The following is a 20,479-nucleotide window of genomic DNA, read 5'->3' as shown; positions in this document are numbered from 1 at the left end:
TTTACCATCTCTTTAAACCCTTCTATGTATCATAGCATGTATCCAGCTACAGGTTTTCCTTTTTCCTCAGAAAATTGTTCCAATCTAAGTACTCCGTTAAAGCTTTGGGAAGGAAAGGGTTTACAGTAGAAATGCACTTCCCTCCCACAAAATTCTTTGCAGTTCTCACTTCCTATGTCTAGATATTCTCTACCCCTTCCTTTGGGTGGTCTATTAGTATATTTTCAGCTACTCACAGACTGGATGGTGTCACAAACTATGGGTAGTTAGCATGAGGGAGTAATGTGAATGGTTGGTATGAGTGAATTAGCAGTAGGTGGGATGAAGAGAGGCCATCCTGAATCACTGCCCTAGTGGATTATGGATTTATTCATCACTTAGAATATAAACCAGTGCCCTGGTGGATTATGGACTTGTTTACCACTTTGAGAACAGAACTGTATGCTGAAAAAGGCAAAACTACACAAAGGAGGCCAGTTTGCAGAAAAAAAGTTAATAAGGAAGAAACAAACACCAACGACACTCTGTTGCTCATCTCTCATAGCTGATGCAAATAGAATTTGGGTGATGGTAGCAGGATGTTCCAAAATTGGTCCTGGGCAAGCACCCCACCCGGACTGAGAGGTATGACCAATGAACTGAATATCACTCCCACTACTGCCTCCTACCAAGAAGATAAATAGTACATCAATTTGCCACACAAGTTGAAGTCCACCAATGCAACATAAGGGGGAGACGTGCATATTGGACTCTCATGTCAATCAACTAACCAACATTACATGGGGTCTAGCCAGCCTCAGAGGGTGAGCGAGCGTATGTGTGAATGGGTTTATGAGTGTGTATGTACCTAACTGGGTTAAGAATTAGGCTGTTAAATTGGGATAAAAATTAGACCATTAACCATTCAAGCTACACATTACTTTTGATTTGCTTTCTAATAGTTAACTATTCAATTTAAACATGGTTTTAAAACTGTTACCATAGGTGCATGCAATAAAATATTTTTTACTGTGAAATTTATCATTCTCTGAGTTCTTATAGTTCTTATGGGACTGCTGCCAGCCTGACCAATTGCACGGCAGCACCATACTGTGACAATGGGATTTCTACCTTCCTGTCTTAAAGAAACAGTGTTAGTTTTGACAGAAATTGTCATCTCAATGCCTGGCACCAGTGTGTTCCCATTGCCCCCCCACCCAGATTATGTTCACAAGGGGTCAGCTGTAGAGCCACCCCCACTTTTGGAGCTCAGACCCACAATTCCCCTAATTTGAAACCTGGACAGGATAGCATTTTGGGATTACAGATGCAGATCCCAGCACTCTTATCCCATCCGGTCTGTCAAGAATGTTGAGAGACTGCTGCACTCCCACTCAGGCCATCTACCACCTGTTCAGCTGCAGGCACACAGCTCCCAGCCATGACACACCTTTCCCTGGTAAACCCTGTATACTTTCCTCCCTTTGACTGGGGCTGACCTTCATATCAGCCCCCACAGTGGCTTCTTGGATACATTAGTAGTTGTGCAGGTGACCGAGCCTCTGATGATATGGCTGAAGTGATATATGGCATCAGGTGCCAGCAATGCCCCTCTGCCATGTACATTGGCCAAACCAGACTGTCTCTACACAAAGAACAAAGAGACACAAATCAGACATCAAGAATGGTAACAGTCAAAAACCAGTAGGAGAGCACTTCAAGCTCCTTGGACACTCAGTAACAGACCAGAAAGTTGCCATACTTGAGCAAAAATTTTTCATAAACAGACTGCAGCGTGAAACTGAAGAGCTAGAATTCATATGCAAAGTTGACACTATAAGACTGGGTCTGAATAAAGACTGGGGATGCCTTCCTAACTACAAAAAGTATTTTTCCCCTTTTTGGTATTATCACCTCATTAACTGTTGGGAGTTGGCCATATCCATTCTGACAGAATTGTCCTTGTTAGCACTAGTCCTCCACATGGTAATGTAACACTTCCATATTTGCATGTGTGTATATATCCCTGCCAAACTCAAGATTCTACTTCATGCATCTGACAAAGTGGGCTCCTGCTCATGAAAGCTTATGCCCAAATAAAATGTTTAGTCTTTAAGGTGCCATGGTATTCCTCATTGTTTGTTAGAAGAGACATTGACATATTGAGTCTCAATAACAGGACTCCAGCATACATTGCCATCAGTTCCAGCTACTAAAGATGGGAACCAATTCCTGATGTTGTGTGACTACAGTGTCCAAGTGGTGCTGCCCTGGCCCATATACTGATGTCAACCAAGTCTGAAGAGTTCTGAGCTGTAATCTCAGTTGCTGCAGCACAAGTGCATGATGCCATGTGGCCCAGGAGCTTCAGGCACTTCCTTGCCCTGGTGATGTGGTGATTCCTGAGGGTTTCCATGAGTGCCCCTAGCTCATGGAAATGGGCTTCTGGGAGGAAGGGTCTGGCTTGAATCAAGTTGATGATCACCCCAAAAAATTTTCATTCTTTAAAATGAGGAAAGGGTAGACTTCAAGGTATTCATTAACAGTCCCAAGTCCTTGAAAGTTTACTATATTAACTTTGTTGCTGTCGCCATCTGAGCTTTTGTCCCACCTTTGATCAGTCACTGAATTGAGGGTAGATGTGAACCCTTGTTTTTCCAAAAAGGCCACACTGAGTGCCATGTACATTTTGAACACACCAGAGCTCGAGGAGCAGGATAGCTCTGTGGTTTGAGCATTGGCCTGCCACACCCATGGTTGTGAGCTCAATCCTTGAGGTGGCCATTTAGGGACTGGGGGCACGATCCATAGTCTATGCAGACTGAAGGATGCCTACTCCTACTACTACTGGTTGGTCCTGGCAAGAGGGCAGGTGACTGGACTAGATGAGGTCCCTGCCAGTTCTAGGAGATGTATACCTCCAATTATATAATTTATTTGACTAGCTGACCTGGAGCATTGCAAATTGGTAATATACACAATTCATAATGAATCTGAGGAACCTTCTATGTCCTTGGAAATTCTGCAATAGGAAAATAAGAATCCTTCAAATTGAGGGCAGGGTACCAGTCTTCTGGATCCAGCGAGGTGGTGATGGAGACCAATGAGACCATGTGGAACTTCAGTTCCTTTGTGAACCTGTTGAGCTTCTGTAGGTTTAGGATCAGTCTGAGACTGCTGTTGGACTTCAGGATTATGAAATAACTGGAGTAGAACTCCCAACCCCTTAGCTCCAATGGAACCTGCTCCACAGCTCTTGAATTAAAAGGGGCTTGTGAGAAGGGTCCCTGAAGGAGGACTGGGAGGAAGGCCACCAAAGGAAGTGGAATAAACAGTACACAGAAACTGAGGAGTTTGGATCAATGCCTCAGCCTAGTAAGCCACTGGGCATCACATCAAAAGGCTTGCTTGGACATCATGAATTGTGGGGCAGTAGGCACTGATGAAGACAAAAACTGAGGTGTGGATCTCCTCCTAAAATACTTACTCTTTCTCCTACTGTAGTCCTGTTGGGCAGGAGCTGGGAAGAACCAAACAGATGGCTGAAGATTATAATGCTTCGTCAAGGAAGCCAGGGTATGCAGTCCTAGGGACTATAGAATGACCCCTGAGTTCTTTAGGCTGTACAGCCTTGAATCTGGTTGCTTGGAGAAGAGTGACATCTGCTCAAAGAAAAGGTCTTATAAGGACTGCTGTATCTCATATGTTATGCCAGATGCTTGAAGCCAAGAGCTTCTGTGCACAGCCACTGCAGAAGCCATGGACTGGGCTTATGAATCCGTGCATCTAAGGCTGCCCACAGGGACATGCTTGCAACCAACTTGCCTTCCTCCACCATTCATGCTTGAAGTTCTGTGGAACCGTTCATTAAATTTTGCCACGGAATCCAAGGAATTGAAATCAAACTGGCTAAAGAATGCCTGCAAAGTCACAATGCTGAGTTGGAGTCCCTTGGTTGAATAGAACTTCGTACAGAAGAGATCCAATATTTTGGCATCCTTGGCCTCAGAGGTTGGTCCCTGTTGACCCTGCCATTCCTGCCACTTACAGCACCACAGAGCCAAATGGGGTAGGCGTGTAAAGAAATCTGAACCCTTTAGCCTCGACAAAGGATGCCTTTCATTCTTCCTGAGAGAAGGTGAAGTACTTAATGCTGTGTCCAATGGACTCAGCTATGAGGCATGACAGAGAGCTACCTGGCTGATGATAAACTTAATCTCTCCTCCCTGTCTATTTTGTTGTGTGGTGATAAATTCTTGTGGTGCTTCTGCACCTGAGCTTCCACTGGCTACTTTTAAGGCAAGTTGAATGGTGGTTGCTCACCAGCATAGGCTTGTGGCAAAAATCACAAGGCTTAAACTCTGGAGGCATATCCCAATAACCTTGCAATGTGGGGTTCGTTAACTACCTATTCTAACAACGAAAATGTAACTATTATAATGGTAACTATATAAAAAATCCGCTGAAAAGCATTTGCAAACAGAAGAACAAAGGAGTTCTAATGATGGTGAGAAAGAAATGAGAGGGCTGTGAGGCCCTCTCTACTGGAACCATGAGCACATGACTTCAGGGCTGACTCAGTGGATACCTTGGAGGTAAAAAAAACTTTCCAGCAGTAGTGCTCAAGGAGAGCACGTACTTACACTGGACTGGACATGAGCAAGCATTTGAAGAAGAACTATGCATAATAATATTAAATAGAGGTTTAGTACTGAGTAGTAATTAGACTTCATATTAAAGTAGTATAAACATGTGAAATGCTGACACTACTTGCATGTTATAATGCTTATAATTAATTAGCTATGTAATGGCATAAATACGTTTCAGAAATTAAAATTTCATATTTATTTCTTTATATGATCATGGTGATGCAATATTATGCTCTACATGGCATACTTTTTATAAGCATTGGCATAAGCAATTTCATTAACTAATCTTCTAATAGCATAATTAGAAACTTACTTACTTTAGCGGGGAAGCAGAAAAGTTTCACAAACCCAAAATCATCTCCTGTGGCCAAGACTTTACTATCGCTGGTGAGGCATGAAGCAGTCACATCTGTGACTTCCCCAATTATAGGCCAGATTCCTTCACAGCAAGAGCCCAGAACACTTGTCCATGATGCCCAGCCAATCTTTTCAACCTACAAAACAGCCTACTTGTGATACAGCGTATTTATTCCTAGCCAATTTTTCATCACTGATCGCTAAACAAAAGCTTTATATTTCAAAATATATTATTTTGTATATAATATTTTCCAAAGAGATACACATTGTTGGAACAAAGTCTGGACACCGTGTATGAAGCAAGCAGGAGAGTTTATTACACACAGCCCTATACGTGTCTAAATTACATGAGGAGGAGATGGAGAATATGACATCCCTTATGTAATTCTGCATTCTGGTAATGTTATTATTCAGATGAAATATTTACAAAGATATTCTGTAGAATTAAAGAACAACAAAATACAACAAGTAACCACAGTAAACCCTCGATTTAATGGACCAATGGGGGCAAGGGGTATCTATTAATGCTAAAAGTCCATTAAATACGAATCTGCAGCATGTCAGCACATGCCGTCTGCTTGTGCACACACCCCACCCCGGTGGGAGGAGCACTTGGTGGCTCCTGCGGCAGTGGCCTTGGTGGTCCCCGCTGCTCCAGTGGCTCCTCCAGCCCCAACCACGGTGGCAGCTCCAGTGAGTCGCCAGCTTTTATTTGGGGGCAGAGGGGTGGGGCACGCTGGCGGACAGTGTCCTTTATTTCTGAAGTCTGTTAAATCTGGGTCTGTTATATCAAGGGTTTCCTTCTTGAAGACAGTAGAGGATGTAATATTAAGCCTTATTCTCTAATGATGCAGTTTATACTGAAGTTCTTTCAGATTACATGTGAGCTACTTCCCTACCTCCAAACTAGGAATTGTCTGTCTTTTCCCACGAGGAGCTTCAAAGAACAGCTGCTCTTTAGCACCAGTGTTGATTTGTAAAAGCTTCCCTGTAAAATACATTACATGCCAGTATGTTAACACCAAAAAGGAAATTCAATGTCACTGAATAAATCATTTGGAAATTTTCTGTTAACAACTGCCCACAAATAATTGTTCCCACTTAACTCATTTTTAAATTAAATCATGGACTTAATATTTAGTATTACAGCAGAAAAAAATCACTCTTCTGTATTTAAGACAAAGATAGTACCTGCTTTTTTGGATTTGATTGATTTATTTGATTAATTATATCAATACTTGATTGTATTGTTGTATCTTTTTTCTTGGAAAACGTGCAATAATACATTGCTCAGAAGGTAGAAATCAAACTATATTGCATATAAAATATATTAAGACTCTAGACGGAAAATGTAATTTTATCAAATCACATTTTATAGGCACCTAAATTGCTATTACTGATATACAGCTAGATATTTTTACCCATAAAATATCAGCATCCTTTCTTGAGGGGATGCATCTGCCATTGGCATCATAAATTCATATTCTAGGTGTACCTGATTAAATGAAGTATAATATGCATGTTTATGTAAACAGAGAGTATAATCTATTGATTTTCAATGAAATTTACAGTCCTATCTGCTTAACTCACTTTTGACAATAGGATTTAGGCACTTTTTGAAACTTTATCTATAATCTAATTGTTTAGGTTATTACTTACCTCTGATGTCCCAGTCTATGTGTGTTATGTAACTGGAAGCACCCTTGCAGATTCCTACTCGCTTACTGCTCATTACGTTGTAGATGTCTACAAAGCTGTCACATGATGCCACTGCTAAGTATTTTCCAGCACCTAAAACGAATTAGTGAGAACATAAAATATTTTTTCAATTATTTCAGTGTTCTAAGCATTAGCAGATCAACAATTGCCCTCTGACTTTTGGACTGCAGTTAAATTCAACTTCCAGATCTTTATGACACAAATGTGGTAATCCATAGCCAGTTCCTAACAAATTAGCATCCATATATCACACAACAGACAAAAAACATCAAATATCTTTTCTACACTTATGAAAGCATCTAATGTATGTGTATCTTACCTGTCGCAGGAAAAGGCAGGCTTACATCTACTACTCACTGCAATGCATAATTACATGAGGCAGCAAAAGGCTAGGTCTACATAGAGCTCTGCTCAGCGCTGCTGCCGGCAGAGCTATGCAAAGTGAGCTTCTAGGGACCACAAATAGCTGCTTAGCTGCATACTCCTGAAGCTTGTTACCAAAGCCACGCAAGAGTTCAGTGCTGGCAAAAGGGATGCTGGCACTGCACAGGCTGTGTGGATGTGCCTCTGCAGGCTAAACCCCACTGTTGCCAGTCCCTTATGCCTGAAACTTTTAATGTGAGTTAAACACAACTTGACGCCACTCTGCAGCCCCTTTTTCCATGCCTTCTCCCAGCCACTTGGCTGTCAGCCTGACAACTGTGCTGCTGGGGGAAGGTAGGTTGAAGGCTTTTAGCTTGCCTAGCTGCCCACAGCTGCAGGCAGCTGGGAACTAAGTGGCAGCCTGGTTCCCTCTCCCCGTGGACTTGAGCAAAAATCTGAGTTATGTGGGGGTTGCAGGAACACAACCCCCACATAACTCGAGGATTTAATGTACAGCAACTCTCATTATGTCAAATTGGAGCAGAACAATTGAAAATCTGTTCATTGCATTTACATACACAAACTTGAGCTGAGCTCATCTGATAATTGCGTCCTTAACCTCACAAGTGTGACAATATTTCCAAGATATTTTAAATGATAATATTTAATTAGTTGTATAACAGAAGAACAAATATTCATTTTCCTGATCTTTTGAAGGAGTTCTAGAAGGCCCACAGGAGATGAAGAGTTAGATTTATGTCCATTTGTTTCTTTCACATTTTTATAGAGTGCATACAAAAAGGAACACTATCGAAGTTTTATAGCTGGAAAATGCTACCAATTGATTTGTTACAATTATGGAGAAATGTGTTCTGAGTGAAGATAGCAAAAGTCCTAACATGCATGTTTATAATTTACCACAGATATGAAGTTCAGCTTCATTAAGATGGACCTGATAATTACCACCTTAACAGATCACTCACCAGGAGAAAATCGAATATCTGAAATAACATCTTTTCTGTGGTGGAAGGAGACTAGATCCTCCAGAGTATCTGCATTCACTATCAAGAAACTTCCATCACTGAGACCTACAGCCAATGACTTTGCATCAGGAGAAAAACAGCAACATCTGCCACCTGGAAGATACACGCACAGGAATTGTTTACTTATTTCTTTAATAATCATCTTCAATTTCTGGTTTACCTATTTGTCCAAAATTTGGGAAAGATTAATTCTGCAGTCCAATATAAGCCACACCTTTTTTTTCCAAAAAGAATACCAGGAGATATACAGACCCACTTCATGGCACAAAAACAGAAACTGTTAGTGGTTAAGAAGTGGTACAGCTTCACATCTACATCATATTTATTTGTATAAATTTAATTTTTCACTGATATCAATATTTATTTTACAATTGCAAATTCATCTGGCATTGCTTGGGTCCTTAAATAATTTTTGGGGGGTAATAAAACGAAAATGTATATGCTTTCTTAAAATTATTGTATTTTTTAAAAAAGTGTTATTTTATTAAGTTAATTTCTGATTTCATAAAAAAAAGTGATTGTTAAAATTTCTCCATTCACTTTTTTAGTATTTTTTTAAAATGGGAATTCTATTTGGTGTATTTCTTTTATTCATCCCTATAAACACTCAACATTTGCTATGTTTTATAAAAAAGGAAAAAAGGGCAGGGGGTCTATAGTCAATTTGGTTTCCTATAAGACGAAGTCACTTTATGCAGTAACCATGGTTCTTCAAGCTGCGTATCCCTGGGGATGTGCCATTCTGGCTGTTGGTGCGTCCACATGACAGCACTTAGAGATTCTTCCATAGTCATGGTTTTCTGTGCCCCACATGAGCAGAAGTGCCTCCACGTGCTCTCTGGCATGCGTGCGGCATGGACTCCTCTGTTCCTTCGCTACATGACAAATAGAGCGGCACGCTCAAAAGTAGGGAAAGGAGGAAGGGAAGTATAGCACCCATGGGGATGCACAGCTCAAAGAACCATCATTACTACACAAAGTGAGTAACTTCTTCTTCTACTTCAAGTAGTGCCCCTATGAGTGCTCCACTCTGGGTGATTATAAAGCAGCATTTGTAGGAAGGAGGTGGGTCTGGAGCTCAGTCACTACTGAAGTAAACAACACTGCTTGGCCCACTTGGATAGCAGATGTACTTAATTGTCTTATGAGGCCACCTTCTGAACCCTTGGTGACAAGCTCCTGGCTTCACCTTTCTATGCAGGTCTCTTTCTTCGTGGTGATCACGTTGGCCAGGTGCATCGGGAAACTTGCTGCCCTAATAGCTGAGCCTCCCTATGTGGTCTTTACCAAGCATAGAGTTACTCTGCGATCTCAACCCAAGTTTCTCTCTAAGGATACCTCACCATCGCATGATGGTAGATGAGAGAGAGTAGTGCCGAGCAAATGTGTTAGTGGGAGACCACATGGCTGCCTTACTAATGTCTCTCAGATGTAGTAGAAGACATGGCCTGGGTTGAGTGGGCTGTGATGGCAACTGGTAGCTCCCTACAGTGACCTGCATAACAGGTGTGGACACAAGAGAAAATCCACTTGAAAAGGCGCTGCGATGAGAATGGCAGGCCTTTGGACTGTTACACGAAGGATAGAAAGAGCCTAGGAGATCTGTGCCACAACTTTGTATGGTCAGTGTAGAAGACCAACTCCCGGCAGATATCTAACATGTCGCGTGTGGGGGTTTGGAACGTGGCTTTGGGAAAAACATCAGTAAGCGAATAGGTTCATTAATGTGGAATGGTGAGGGAACCTTAGGGAGAAACTCGAGATGAGGTTGTAGAGTAACTCTATCCATGGTAAAGTCCATGCAGGCAGGCTCAGCCATTAGAGCAATGAGCTCCTGGATGCGCCTGACTGACGCGATCACCACGAGGAACAAGACCTTCATAGAAAGGAGCACGTTGCCAAGGGTTCAAAAGGTGGCCTCATAAGGCAATGAAGTACGTGGTTCATGTCCCAGACAGGGACCAGGGGGAGGACTGATGAAGAGGTGTTTTGAAGGCCTGTTAAGAAGTATCTGGTGATAGGATGGGCCAGAAATGAAAACCCATCTTCTGGTTTGTGAAACACCGTTGCAGTGTGTACTCAGATATTGCTGAGATGTAACGGGTGGTCTAAAAGGATGGGCAAAGGCGCGGTATGAGGAGGCATCGAATGATGGGTGTTTATCCAGTGAGAAAACCGCTGCCATTTATAAAGGTAAGATTTGCATGTAGATTCTCATCTACCATTGATGGGGATCCTCTTTACTCCCACAGAGCATGTGGTTTCAGCATTTGGAGCCATGAAGGAGCCACACATGACGATGCAGCCTGAGGAGATCAGGATGCAGAATGTGGCCAAAGTCCTGAGACAGAAGGTTGCAGTGAGGAGGAAATGAATAAGGGGCTGCTACTGACACCTGAAACAGGTAAGGCTAGCAGGTTTGTCTGGGCCACGCCGGGGCTAGTAGGATAGGGTGAGTTTGATTTTGTCTGACCTTGAGCAATACTTTGTAGATCAGTGGAATGGGAGGGAACGCGTACAGTAGTGGCACATTTCACTTGACAGTGAAGGCATCCCTGAGGGAGTGTGTCCTAAGCCTCACTCTTGAGCAGTACTGGTGGCACTTTCTGTTGGTCCTGGTAATGAACAGGTCTATGTGAGGGTGGCCCACAGCTGGAACACTGGACTGAGGGCAACTGGGTTGATTTCGCATTCATGATGGTTGGTGAATGAACGGCTGAGAGTATTGGCCGTCACATTGAGAACTCTGGGGAGGTATGTGGCCATGGGACTGAGCTGGTGCCAAATACGCCACGTCCACAGTCTTATGGCTTCTGCACTTAGAGACAGGAAATGAACTTCCCCTTGGCGGTTGATGTAATATATGCAAACGGTGTTGTCGGTGAATATATGGACTGACCTGCCAGTTAGATGCTGCTGGAAATGTTTGCAGGCATAGCAGACTGTCAGAGTCCCAGCAGGTTGATATGAAGCATGTGTTTGCTGAACGACCATCTGTCCTGCACTGTGTGATGACTGAGGCATGCTCCCCAACCAAGGAGGGAGGCATCCGTGGTGAGGGTGACTGATAGTGATGGCTGATGAAAGGGCATGCCGGTGAGGACATTGTCCGGGCACATCCTTCACTGAAGAGAAGTAAGGACCCATGGAGGAATGGCTACTGTCTTGGAGAGTGGGTCCCTGGCTGGGACGAGGCCAGCCACGTATGGAGGCAGCATATATGAAGCTCAGCTAGCTTGACCACTTGAATGGTGGTGGCCATATGTTCCTGCAACACTAGGCAGGTACATACCACAGTGGTGGGCAACAGGCACACTGCCTGAATGAGATTGCACAGGGTGTGAAACTTTTGGATAGGCAGGGTGGCTCTGGCAGTGACGGCGTCTATGTGTGCTCCTATGAACTCCAGAGGCTGAGTGGGGTGGAGCATTGATTTTGCGTAGCTGATATGTAAACCCAGGCTGAGTAGGGGACGCGTGGTGATGTGCACCATGGATTGCATTTCAGGGAGTGATGGTCCCTTTATCAGTTGGTCATCCAGGTAGTGGAAGATAATGACCCCATGATGTTGATGGTGAGCGTCATCCACAGCCAGGGTTTTGGAAAGCACTTGTGTTGCCATGGAGAGACCAAATGGGAGGACCTGATATTGGTAGTAGGAGCTGCCCACTGTAAAACAGAGGAAGCATCTGTGAGCCGAGCAGATGGTGATACAGAAATACGCATCCTATAGGAAGAGAGCTGAGAGCCAGTCACACTCTTCCAGGGCTGAAATAATGATAGCAAGGGTCAACATCCTGAAACATCTGTAAAGGATGTACTTGTTGAGCTGTCTGAAATTCAAAATATGACTCCATCTGCCACTCTTCTTCTGGGTGAGGAAATAGGTAGAATAAAACACTTGCCCCAGAATTGCACAGGCATAGGCTCAGCTGTCCCCAAACGTAGGAAGTGCTGAACCTGCTGGTCGAGGAGATGCTTGTGAGAACGGTAGCTGAAGAGGGATGGGCAGAGGGACAAGTAGGGGTCGAAGAAGTGAAGGGGATGCAGTATCCTTGTGCCACCAATTCCAACACCTATTTGTTTGTAGTGATGGCTTCCCACTGGTGCGGGAAGGGGCGGAGATGGTGGTAAAATGGTTGCATATCTGTGATACCCTGTTGAGAATGCTGAATCCAACTCTCAACCACACCCTCAAAATTGGTGCTTCAAAGGCTGAAGCTGCGGCATTGAGGGTTGCTGGCCTTCGTGTGGTCCGCCAGACCATTGGCACTGTGATCTAGGTTTTTGGGACTGTTCAAAGCGAGGTTGTTGATGGGACTATTGAAATTGGTCCTGAGGGTGCTGTTATGTTGATTAGTGAGCGCATTTAACTGGGGGCGTATACATCCCAAGAGTGAATAATGTGGTTCGGAAGTCCTTCATTGAATGAACCGCATCATCAGTTTTGTCTGCAAAGAGATGTTGGCAGCTGAATGGTAGGTCTTTGACCTTCTGTTGTAGCTCTTTGGGCACCCCTTAAGGAATAAGCCACTACATGTGGTGCACAACAACCACTGATGCAGTGACCCATGCCTCCATGTCAGCAATGTCCACTGCAGATTGCATGACTATGCTGGCGATAGTGTGGCCTTCTTTGATAATGCTGGTTAATATTCGGCACTGATGCTCAGGCAGTGCTGGGACCAGCTCTTGTAATTTAGAATAATTTTGAAAGCCATAGTCCATCACCATAGTCATATAGTTTGCGGCACGAAGGAGAGTGCCGGAGGAATAAACCTTCCAGTCCATAATATCCCACTTCTTGATGGCCTTGACTTGTGGGGTTGAATGAAATAACTTTGTTTTATTCCAGACTGCATCCACCACCACCACTGAGTTAGGTGTGGATGGGTGAGCAAGAATTTGTCATCCTTGAACACTACAATGTACTTCTTGTCTGTCTGTTTGCTAGTATGGGCAATAGACACCAGGATTTGCCACAGCACCACAGCTGGGTCCATGGTAGCTTCATCCACAGGAAATGCCACCTATTCCAAGTTGGGTGTGCGCAGGCACACACCCAGTCGCTGGAAGCTTTTCAGGTTTCCTGCATGCGTGCGGCTTTAAGGCAGCGGAACGCAGGGACCATAGAGCCCTGCTGCTGCGGGGTGGAGCGGACCCGCACTCCAGCTGACCGGCGCCATGGCGGACCCATATTTCAAAAGAGCAGAATGTGGAGCATCTACACGTGTGCTCTTTCGATTTAGTATTTTGAAAGGGAGACATCTTCCTGATATGGGATTGGGGTTCAGAATTCGAAGTCTGCGCCCTGTTCTTTTGATTTTCTTTCAAAAGGCAGGTTTACACGTGTGGATGCTCCTCCCACTCTTTCAAAAAAAGGGCCACTTCTTTTGAATTTTTGTGCACATGTAGACACAGTTCTATTGTTTGTTACCTGTACATGTTGCATCTTATGTTAAATGAGGTTATGAACTCCTCTGGGCAAAGACTCTGTCTTCCACAGTGTGTAGGACATTGGAACCTCTCTCCAGATTAGGCCTTTGGGTATTTCCACAATATAATTTATTAAGAATTTTCTTCATCAACATCACCACCTCCAGCACCACTACAATTAGTACCACAACCACCCCTCAGAGAGCTATATTTTCTGTCAGCTTTCATACACTTCCCTGCAGTTTGCCCCAATTTGAATCACAAAATACCTCACAAAATTATGTAACATCATGAAAATGTCAAACAACAAAAAAAGGAGGTTCAAGATTAATGCTGTGATTTCATCTGAAAACATGCAAGAGCTAAAATTTCACAATATATATAATAATATACATAAAATCAACCATCGCTTAAAAATACCCACAATATTATACAAAAGATGGTAGGTTTATTGCTAGGTCTTCATCCTTTATTTTCAACTGACTTTTAGTTGCTAATAATCTTGTAAAACACTATTAAATTTAAATATTTCTTGCAGCTTCTATCTGTACAGCCAGTAATGTCTTAACACAGAAACTGTTTGAACTACAGAAACTTTGTATTTTCACATTTTGTCTTTGATTTAGAATGCTAATATGTGTTAATTAATTTACAATCTCTTTTCATACTAATATCTTACCTTTTTTCAGCTTACGAACAGCTAACATACAGTGGCTAGGAGACAGATCCCATATTCTTAAAGTTTTGTCATCACTTACAGTGGCACAAATAGGTAAATGTGGATGGGTAGCCAGACCCCAAACTTCCCCTTCCATGTGACCCTGTAAAAATTCAAACAAGTAATTTCATTTCCAAAATCTGGGAAAAATATACAAGGAAGCAAGAAAGTGATAATTAGAATTGCATATCCACACTGGATAATAAAGAAAACTTACTAATGCAAAGAATCTGAATAAACATAATATAAAATTAAATTAGGTTTGAGAAAATAGCCCAAATGACCCTATTAACTAAACTATATAATTTATAGAATCTTTTTGTTAACCTAAATTAACAAAATTCAAATTGTCAAATTGTTAACTGTTTAAACCCATGAGATACCACATTAAAATCAACTGGACTACTCAAGTTATGTGAATAATTATGACTTAATTTAAGTTAGGAATTCACAATCTGACCATAAATGTGTATGGTATTACCAAGAAAGTCCAATTTTTAAAAGGTATTTAAAAACTTCCTTTTATCAACATTTAAAATATGTATACATTATCTTAAGTTTGTGCTTACAAAAAACACATACAGATAGAACCTCTTTAGTACAGCACCTTGAGGACCTGACTGGTGTGGAACCAGAAAATTTCCCAAAACATGGGAAATCAACATTGTTCAATAGCATTACCACCACTACCACTGCTTACTGGGCTCTTAGAAAACATTTTGGAGTTAATTATAGCTAAATAACAGCACAGAACACAGAGTCAGGACTGATGCCTGTAAACAATCTTTATAAGACTACATGAAACTTAACCAGATATCCACTTAACATGGGTGTGACCAAATAAAATCATGCCAGATTATGAATGCTGCAGGACCAGAGAGTGTCAGACTAGTGAGGTTCAATCTGTACTATAAACAAAACATTACAATAGCAGAGCTTGCCTCAAAAGAGATATGTGTGTGCATACATAGATAGATACCTCTTTTGATTCTGCACCTAGTATGTTAATTTTAACAGTGTTTGGGGACATGTAGGTGTGTGTTTTAAAAACCTCTTATTCATGCATTGTAATAGCTCTTCACATACACAGATTAAATATTGATTTTATGTATATATGAACAGAAAAGAACAAAGCCACAAGAACGATTCTAGGTCTAGAAAACTCACAATACAATCAGAGACTTAAGAAGCTCAACCTGTTCAGGATATTAAAGAGAAGGCTGACAGGTGACATTGTATTTATAGGTACCTACATAAGGAGAAGATTTATGGGGAGTTGAAGCTACACCAATTAAAACTGGAAATAAGGCACTGTATGTTAAACAGTGAAGTAATTAACCAATGGAACAACTCAACAGAAGGATGTAGCAGATTCTGCATCACTTGGAAATCTCTAAATCAAGAGCAGACATCTTTCAAAAATACATGTTCTAGTTCAGTGGTTTTCAACCTTTTTTCATCTGCAATGTCTAAAAAATCTCTAACTGAGGTATGGACTACTTCTGAAATCTTAGGCATAATGTGCAGACATCAAGGAATCCCAAAACACAGGCTGAAAACCACAGATCTAGTTCATCCAGAAATTAGGGATATTATGCAGAAAGTTCAAACTAAGTTATCATAATGGTCTTTTTTGCCCTTAAAATCTCTGAATTTAAAACAGTTTTCAGACTTCATTAACAATTAAAGTGTTTTATTATTTATGTCACTTCTATTTGAAGTATAATATTATACTTGTTGCACAACCTTTCAAGGTCCAGTGGATTCTAGGAAGAAAGTGTGTGTGTGTGGCAAGAACATATGGGTAATTATGATGGGGTATACTGACCCCACACCAGGGAACCAAATGAGCTGCTCTGGGCACTGAAGGTCCCATCCTACTGCACCTGCTTAAAATGTTCACAGCAAAGACAGAGCTCAAAAGGAAACAGCTCAGCTCAGTCAGTGAAAACTAAGCACAGGAGCAGTACTATGCTGGTTAACTCCTGGAGAGAGGTCACAGTAACTCCATGCTTCCTGGACTATACCACACTGCAGAATCACTGAAGCACCCTGTGGAGATCAGGAACAGAGGGCCAGAACTGAATGAAAATGCCACTAATGTCACACTCCCCCCATCATAAGTTCATAAGATGACCCCTTTTACAGAACTGAGAAGGAGAGGTGTGTGACGACAGTAGGAAGTGGTCAAGTGAATAGGGATGGTGGCGTAGGCCCCTAAGGCTGCATATCTGGCCAGTCTGTCACAGAGTCTGGGCTGTAATCTGGTGGAGCAGGGAGGGATCAGGTTCCCCTACCACTGGCTATACAGTTACACCACCTGGTGATCTGGCCAGACTCTCATCATTAGGTACAAACGCCAGGCCTCAGATGTTGAGCACCCCAAACAGTAATATTTTAAAATGTACCTGAACCAGCAGAGTTATTGGTCCGCTTTTATCCACTTCCAGTATTTCCCCATTCTTTGTTCCTACTAAAATATGACCATGTCCTAACGATATGGCACGTATAGAAGGATTATCTTCTAAGAGGAGACCTAAAGCATGAAATTTTTAAAGATACGAGAGTTTACTTTAGGAAGTATATACATTACACCTACATTTTGCCAGATCATATTCAACAGAAGAGAAGTCCTCATATTTTCCTGCCTACAGAAATTTGCTCAAGGTGTGGAGATTTAGCCATATTAGTCAATTTTTAAAACATGCTCTGTTTTATTGCAATAGAAACCACATAATTTATCCTGTGCCAGACTTCCAGTTTTTGTTACCACACCTTCCCTAAAAACTCTGTCATATGGGGCAACTGTCAATGAGTTTTATGCTCAACAGACTCTCCTTGAGGTTCAAATAAGGTGGAGAAAGTTAACATAGCTATTTAATAAACATACTACAAACCTCAGTGAGATAGACAGCATCATAGCTGTATGCACATTTCTATTAAATTTAGAGTGGAGCACATCAGTAATATATGTTACACTGCTATTTTAACCATAACAACAGAAGTTTAATAAGGAAATGGAGAGTCACCCTTTTGACTGTCTAATGATGTAAGATAAAAACAGAAGATTCAGTTTTTTAGGGAGGACAGAGAAATCTACAAAATATCACACATGGAACACTGTATATGAGAACCAGCATCAGCCAGCAAATGGCAGAAATCTGAAGAAACAACAAGCCTGAAGACATTTCAATATTCACACATGCTCACATGAAAACAAACCAAAGCATTAAACCTTTACTTGGAAAGAGAGTATTCTCCCCTTCACCTCTTTTCTAATACAAGGCAAAACAAATAGGAAGATTAAATACAGAATACTCTGGTGCCATATTTAGTATTTTCAGAGTGGAAACTCTCATTTAAAGAAAAAAATCTATCCTCATTTCTATAGCATAGTAGTCCCTTGAGGTCTGTGGAAGCAATGATTAGTTCCAAATCAACCTGCTGACTCAGGAGGGGTGATGACACTATACAGAGTTTATAGGAAAAGATGGTTACTTACCCCTGTAAATGTTCTTCAAGCTGTGTTGTTCATGTCCATTCCAAGTTAGGTTCATGTGTGCATGAGTGACTGGTTGCTAGAAGATTTTTCCTCTAGTAGGCAGCCATTGGGTTGGTGTGGCACACCCTGGAGTGGCACCTTTATGGTGTCCAATATTGGCACCACCAACCCCCCTCTCCCACTCAGTTCATTTTTTTGCCAGCTACTAGAACAGAGGGGAAGGTGGGAGGGTTTTGTAATGGACATGAACAACATATCTCGAAGAACAAGTTACAGAGGTTAAGTAATCATTTTTAATTCTTCAAGTGATTTTTCATGTGCATTCCAAGTTAGGTGAATACCAAGCTGACATTAGGTGGCGGGGTCAGACTTCTGAAACAAATGGAGCATTGCTCTAGCGACAACATTATCATCTCTTGCCTAGTAACAGAGAGGGAGCCATGCTAGTTTATATACTATCAAAACAAAAAGCAGTCAAGTAGCACTTTAAAGACTAGCAAAATAATTTATTAGGTGAGCTTTCATGGGACAGACAGGTCTGAAGAAGTGGGCCTATCCCATGAAAGCTCACCTAATAAATTATTTTGCTAGTCTTTAAAGTGCTACTTGACTGATTTTTGTTTTGATCTCTTGCCTACTGAGTGATTGCAGAGTGGGCAGCAAAGTTATGAACAAAGGACCAGATGGCTGTCTTACAAATCTCCTGAACGGAAACATGAGCCAGGAAGACTGTTGATGAAGCCTTGGCCCTTGTGCAGAGAGCTCAAATACATGGTGGAGGACCCCTGCCAGCTTATAGAACTCCTTAATGTATGATACAAACCACAAGGAAATCCTTTGATGTTAGTTATGACCAAGCATGGTAAAAAGGGGACAGGCAGAATAAAAAAAGTAGGGCAGGAAGGATCCAGATAAGGAAATGGTATGACGTTCTTGACTGCACCTTCAAAAGGCCTCTTTGGGGAATAAGGAAGGCTCCTGGTGGCCAGAGCCCTGTCCATGCCTACTCCTCTAACTTTGGGGTTCCCTAGGCTGCTGATGGTACGGGTAAGGTGGTAGATGACATGCAAAATGCCTGTGTTGGGTGGCAAGCATATGAAGGCCCATGGACCTCCAGGTTGCCTTCCAGTCCTTTATAGTATGGAGCCTCTTGTCCATCTTTTTGGAGAAGAGGGATGGGCCTTTGAATAGGAGGTCTCAAATTGTTTGCTGGACCTCTTAAGGAAGGCCCAAAACCTGCAGCCAAGCCCTTCTCCTCAGAGATATGCTGGAAGCCATGACTCTTGTAGCTGCATCTGCAGCATCCAAGGACATTTGTGGGGATGCCCTCAAGATCAACCTGTCCTCGTCCACCAGGGCCACAAACTCTGTCTTGGAGTCCTGCAGGATGAGTTCAGAGAACTTCACAGAGAGTACGATGTATTATAGTGTAAGTACCTACGAACTAAGGCTTGTTGATTTAAAATCCTCAGCTGTAGGCACCAGTGGAATAAACCTTCCTCCCATAAAGATCAAAACGTTTGGTGTCTCTACTTTTAGGGAAGGACTCCTGATATCACGGTCGCTCCCTGTCATTTGCTGCATTGACCACCAAAGAATCAGGAGGTGGATGGGCATGCAAGTACTCATGAACAGATGATGATGTGAAGTAACTCCTCTCATTGTACTTAGCTGTAGGAGGTGCTGAGGCTAGGGTCTGCCATACAGTCTTTGCCACATCAGCTATGCTCTTGATAAAGGATATGGCCACATGAATTGGGGCAGACAAAGACGGTATGTCTACCATGGGGTCAGTCCCCCCCCACTACCTCTTTGGCCTGGACACCCAATCCGTGGGCCAGGCTACATAGAAGCTGTTGCAGGGTTTTATTGTCCTCCAGGACAGGAGAGGTAGAAGTGCTGGCCAGTGCCTCATCTGGCAAGAAGGATGATGGTAACCCACTCTGGGAAGGGTAATCCATGTCCTCAGCTCCTGAGGGATCTCTGAGTCCAAACCCCTGTGAATAAGGTCCCAGCGCTGGTATTGGTGGCATAGTGCACAGAGTCAGCACCAGAAAGACGGGAATTGGTGCTAGCGGAATCGATACTTTGGATGGGGGTAAACAATGGGACGTTGGCACTGGTGACAATCGGTACTGGTGCTGGAGTCCTTTACATTGGTAGTCCAGCAGATGGCACAGTCGATGCCATTGCTCTTGGTGCTGATGACAGTTCCAGTGGAGGTGCTCCTAGAGATGCTGATAGGACCACTCTCAGTACTTAAGGTACAAACAATGCCAAGATGACTATGGGCAGCCTCGAATGGTATTGAATGAACTGCCCCGGCTTACATGGTAAGCTCACGGAGTCCATAATGGCCACTGCAGAGTTGGCTGCCACTAGGTTGGCCACCTCGCAGATGTGGAGCAGTCTTCTCTAGGAGGAGGATCTCGCACTCCTAGTCCTGCTGATACTCTATTGAAAGGAGTCTGACTCTGACTTTCAAGTCTCCAGCGCTGATGACCATGGAGGAGCTGTGCCTGCCGGTGTTTGTGTGAGCACAGCACATTATGAAGGTGTCCAGTGCAGTGTCATTCGAACAGTGTTGAGAGCCAGCATTGAGGATCTGGACAGCATGGCAGGCTTGCCACGAGATGGGGGCTACATGACTAGGTGAGGACTCCCTCCTAGGCAATGAAAATGATGCATGACTTGCTGCAGCATCTAAACCGCT

The 20,479-nt window shown here is 42.7% G+C and overlaps 1 protein-coding gene across 3 annotated transcripts in view; it reads right to left on the bottom strand.

The window, feature by feature from the left end:
• EML5 (EMAP like 5) overlaps positions 1–20,479 on the bottom strand; it is a 270,650-nt gene that overhangs the window by 106,426 nt on the left and 143,745 nt on the right. For all 3 annotated transcript variants that reach the window (XM_074998770.1, XM_074998769.1, XM_074998768.1), the window contains exons 20-25: positions 16,673–16,800; positions 14,226–14,367; positions 8,051–8,203; positions 6,645–6,776; positions 5,885–5,973; positions 4,946–5,122 (exon numbers count right to left, since the gene is read on the bottom strand). In XM_074998770.1, the coding sequence (XP_074854871.1) occupies positions 4,946–5,122; positions 5,885–5,973; positions 6,645–6,776; positions 8,051–8,203; positions 14,226–14,367; positions 16,673–16,800 (821 nt within the window). The remainder of the gene's footprint in view (positions 1–4,945; positions 5,123–5,884; positions 5,974–6,644; positions 6,777–8,050; positions 8,204–14,225; positions 14,368–16,672; positions 16,801–20,479) is intronic.

The sequence above is a fragment of the Carettochelys insculpta genome, chromosome 6, assembly GCF_033958435.1.
Source record: "Carettochelys insculpta isolate YL-2023 chromosome 6, ASM3395843v1, whole genome shotgun sequence".
In the NCBI taxonomy this organism is placed as follows: Eukaryota; Metazoa; Chordata; order Testudines; family Carettochelyidae; genus Carettochelys; species Carettochelys insculpta.
This window is presented reverse-complemented; position numbering and strand designations above follow the sequence as displayed.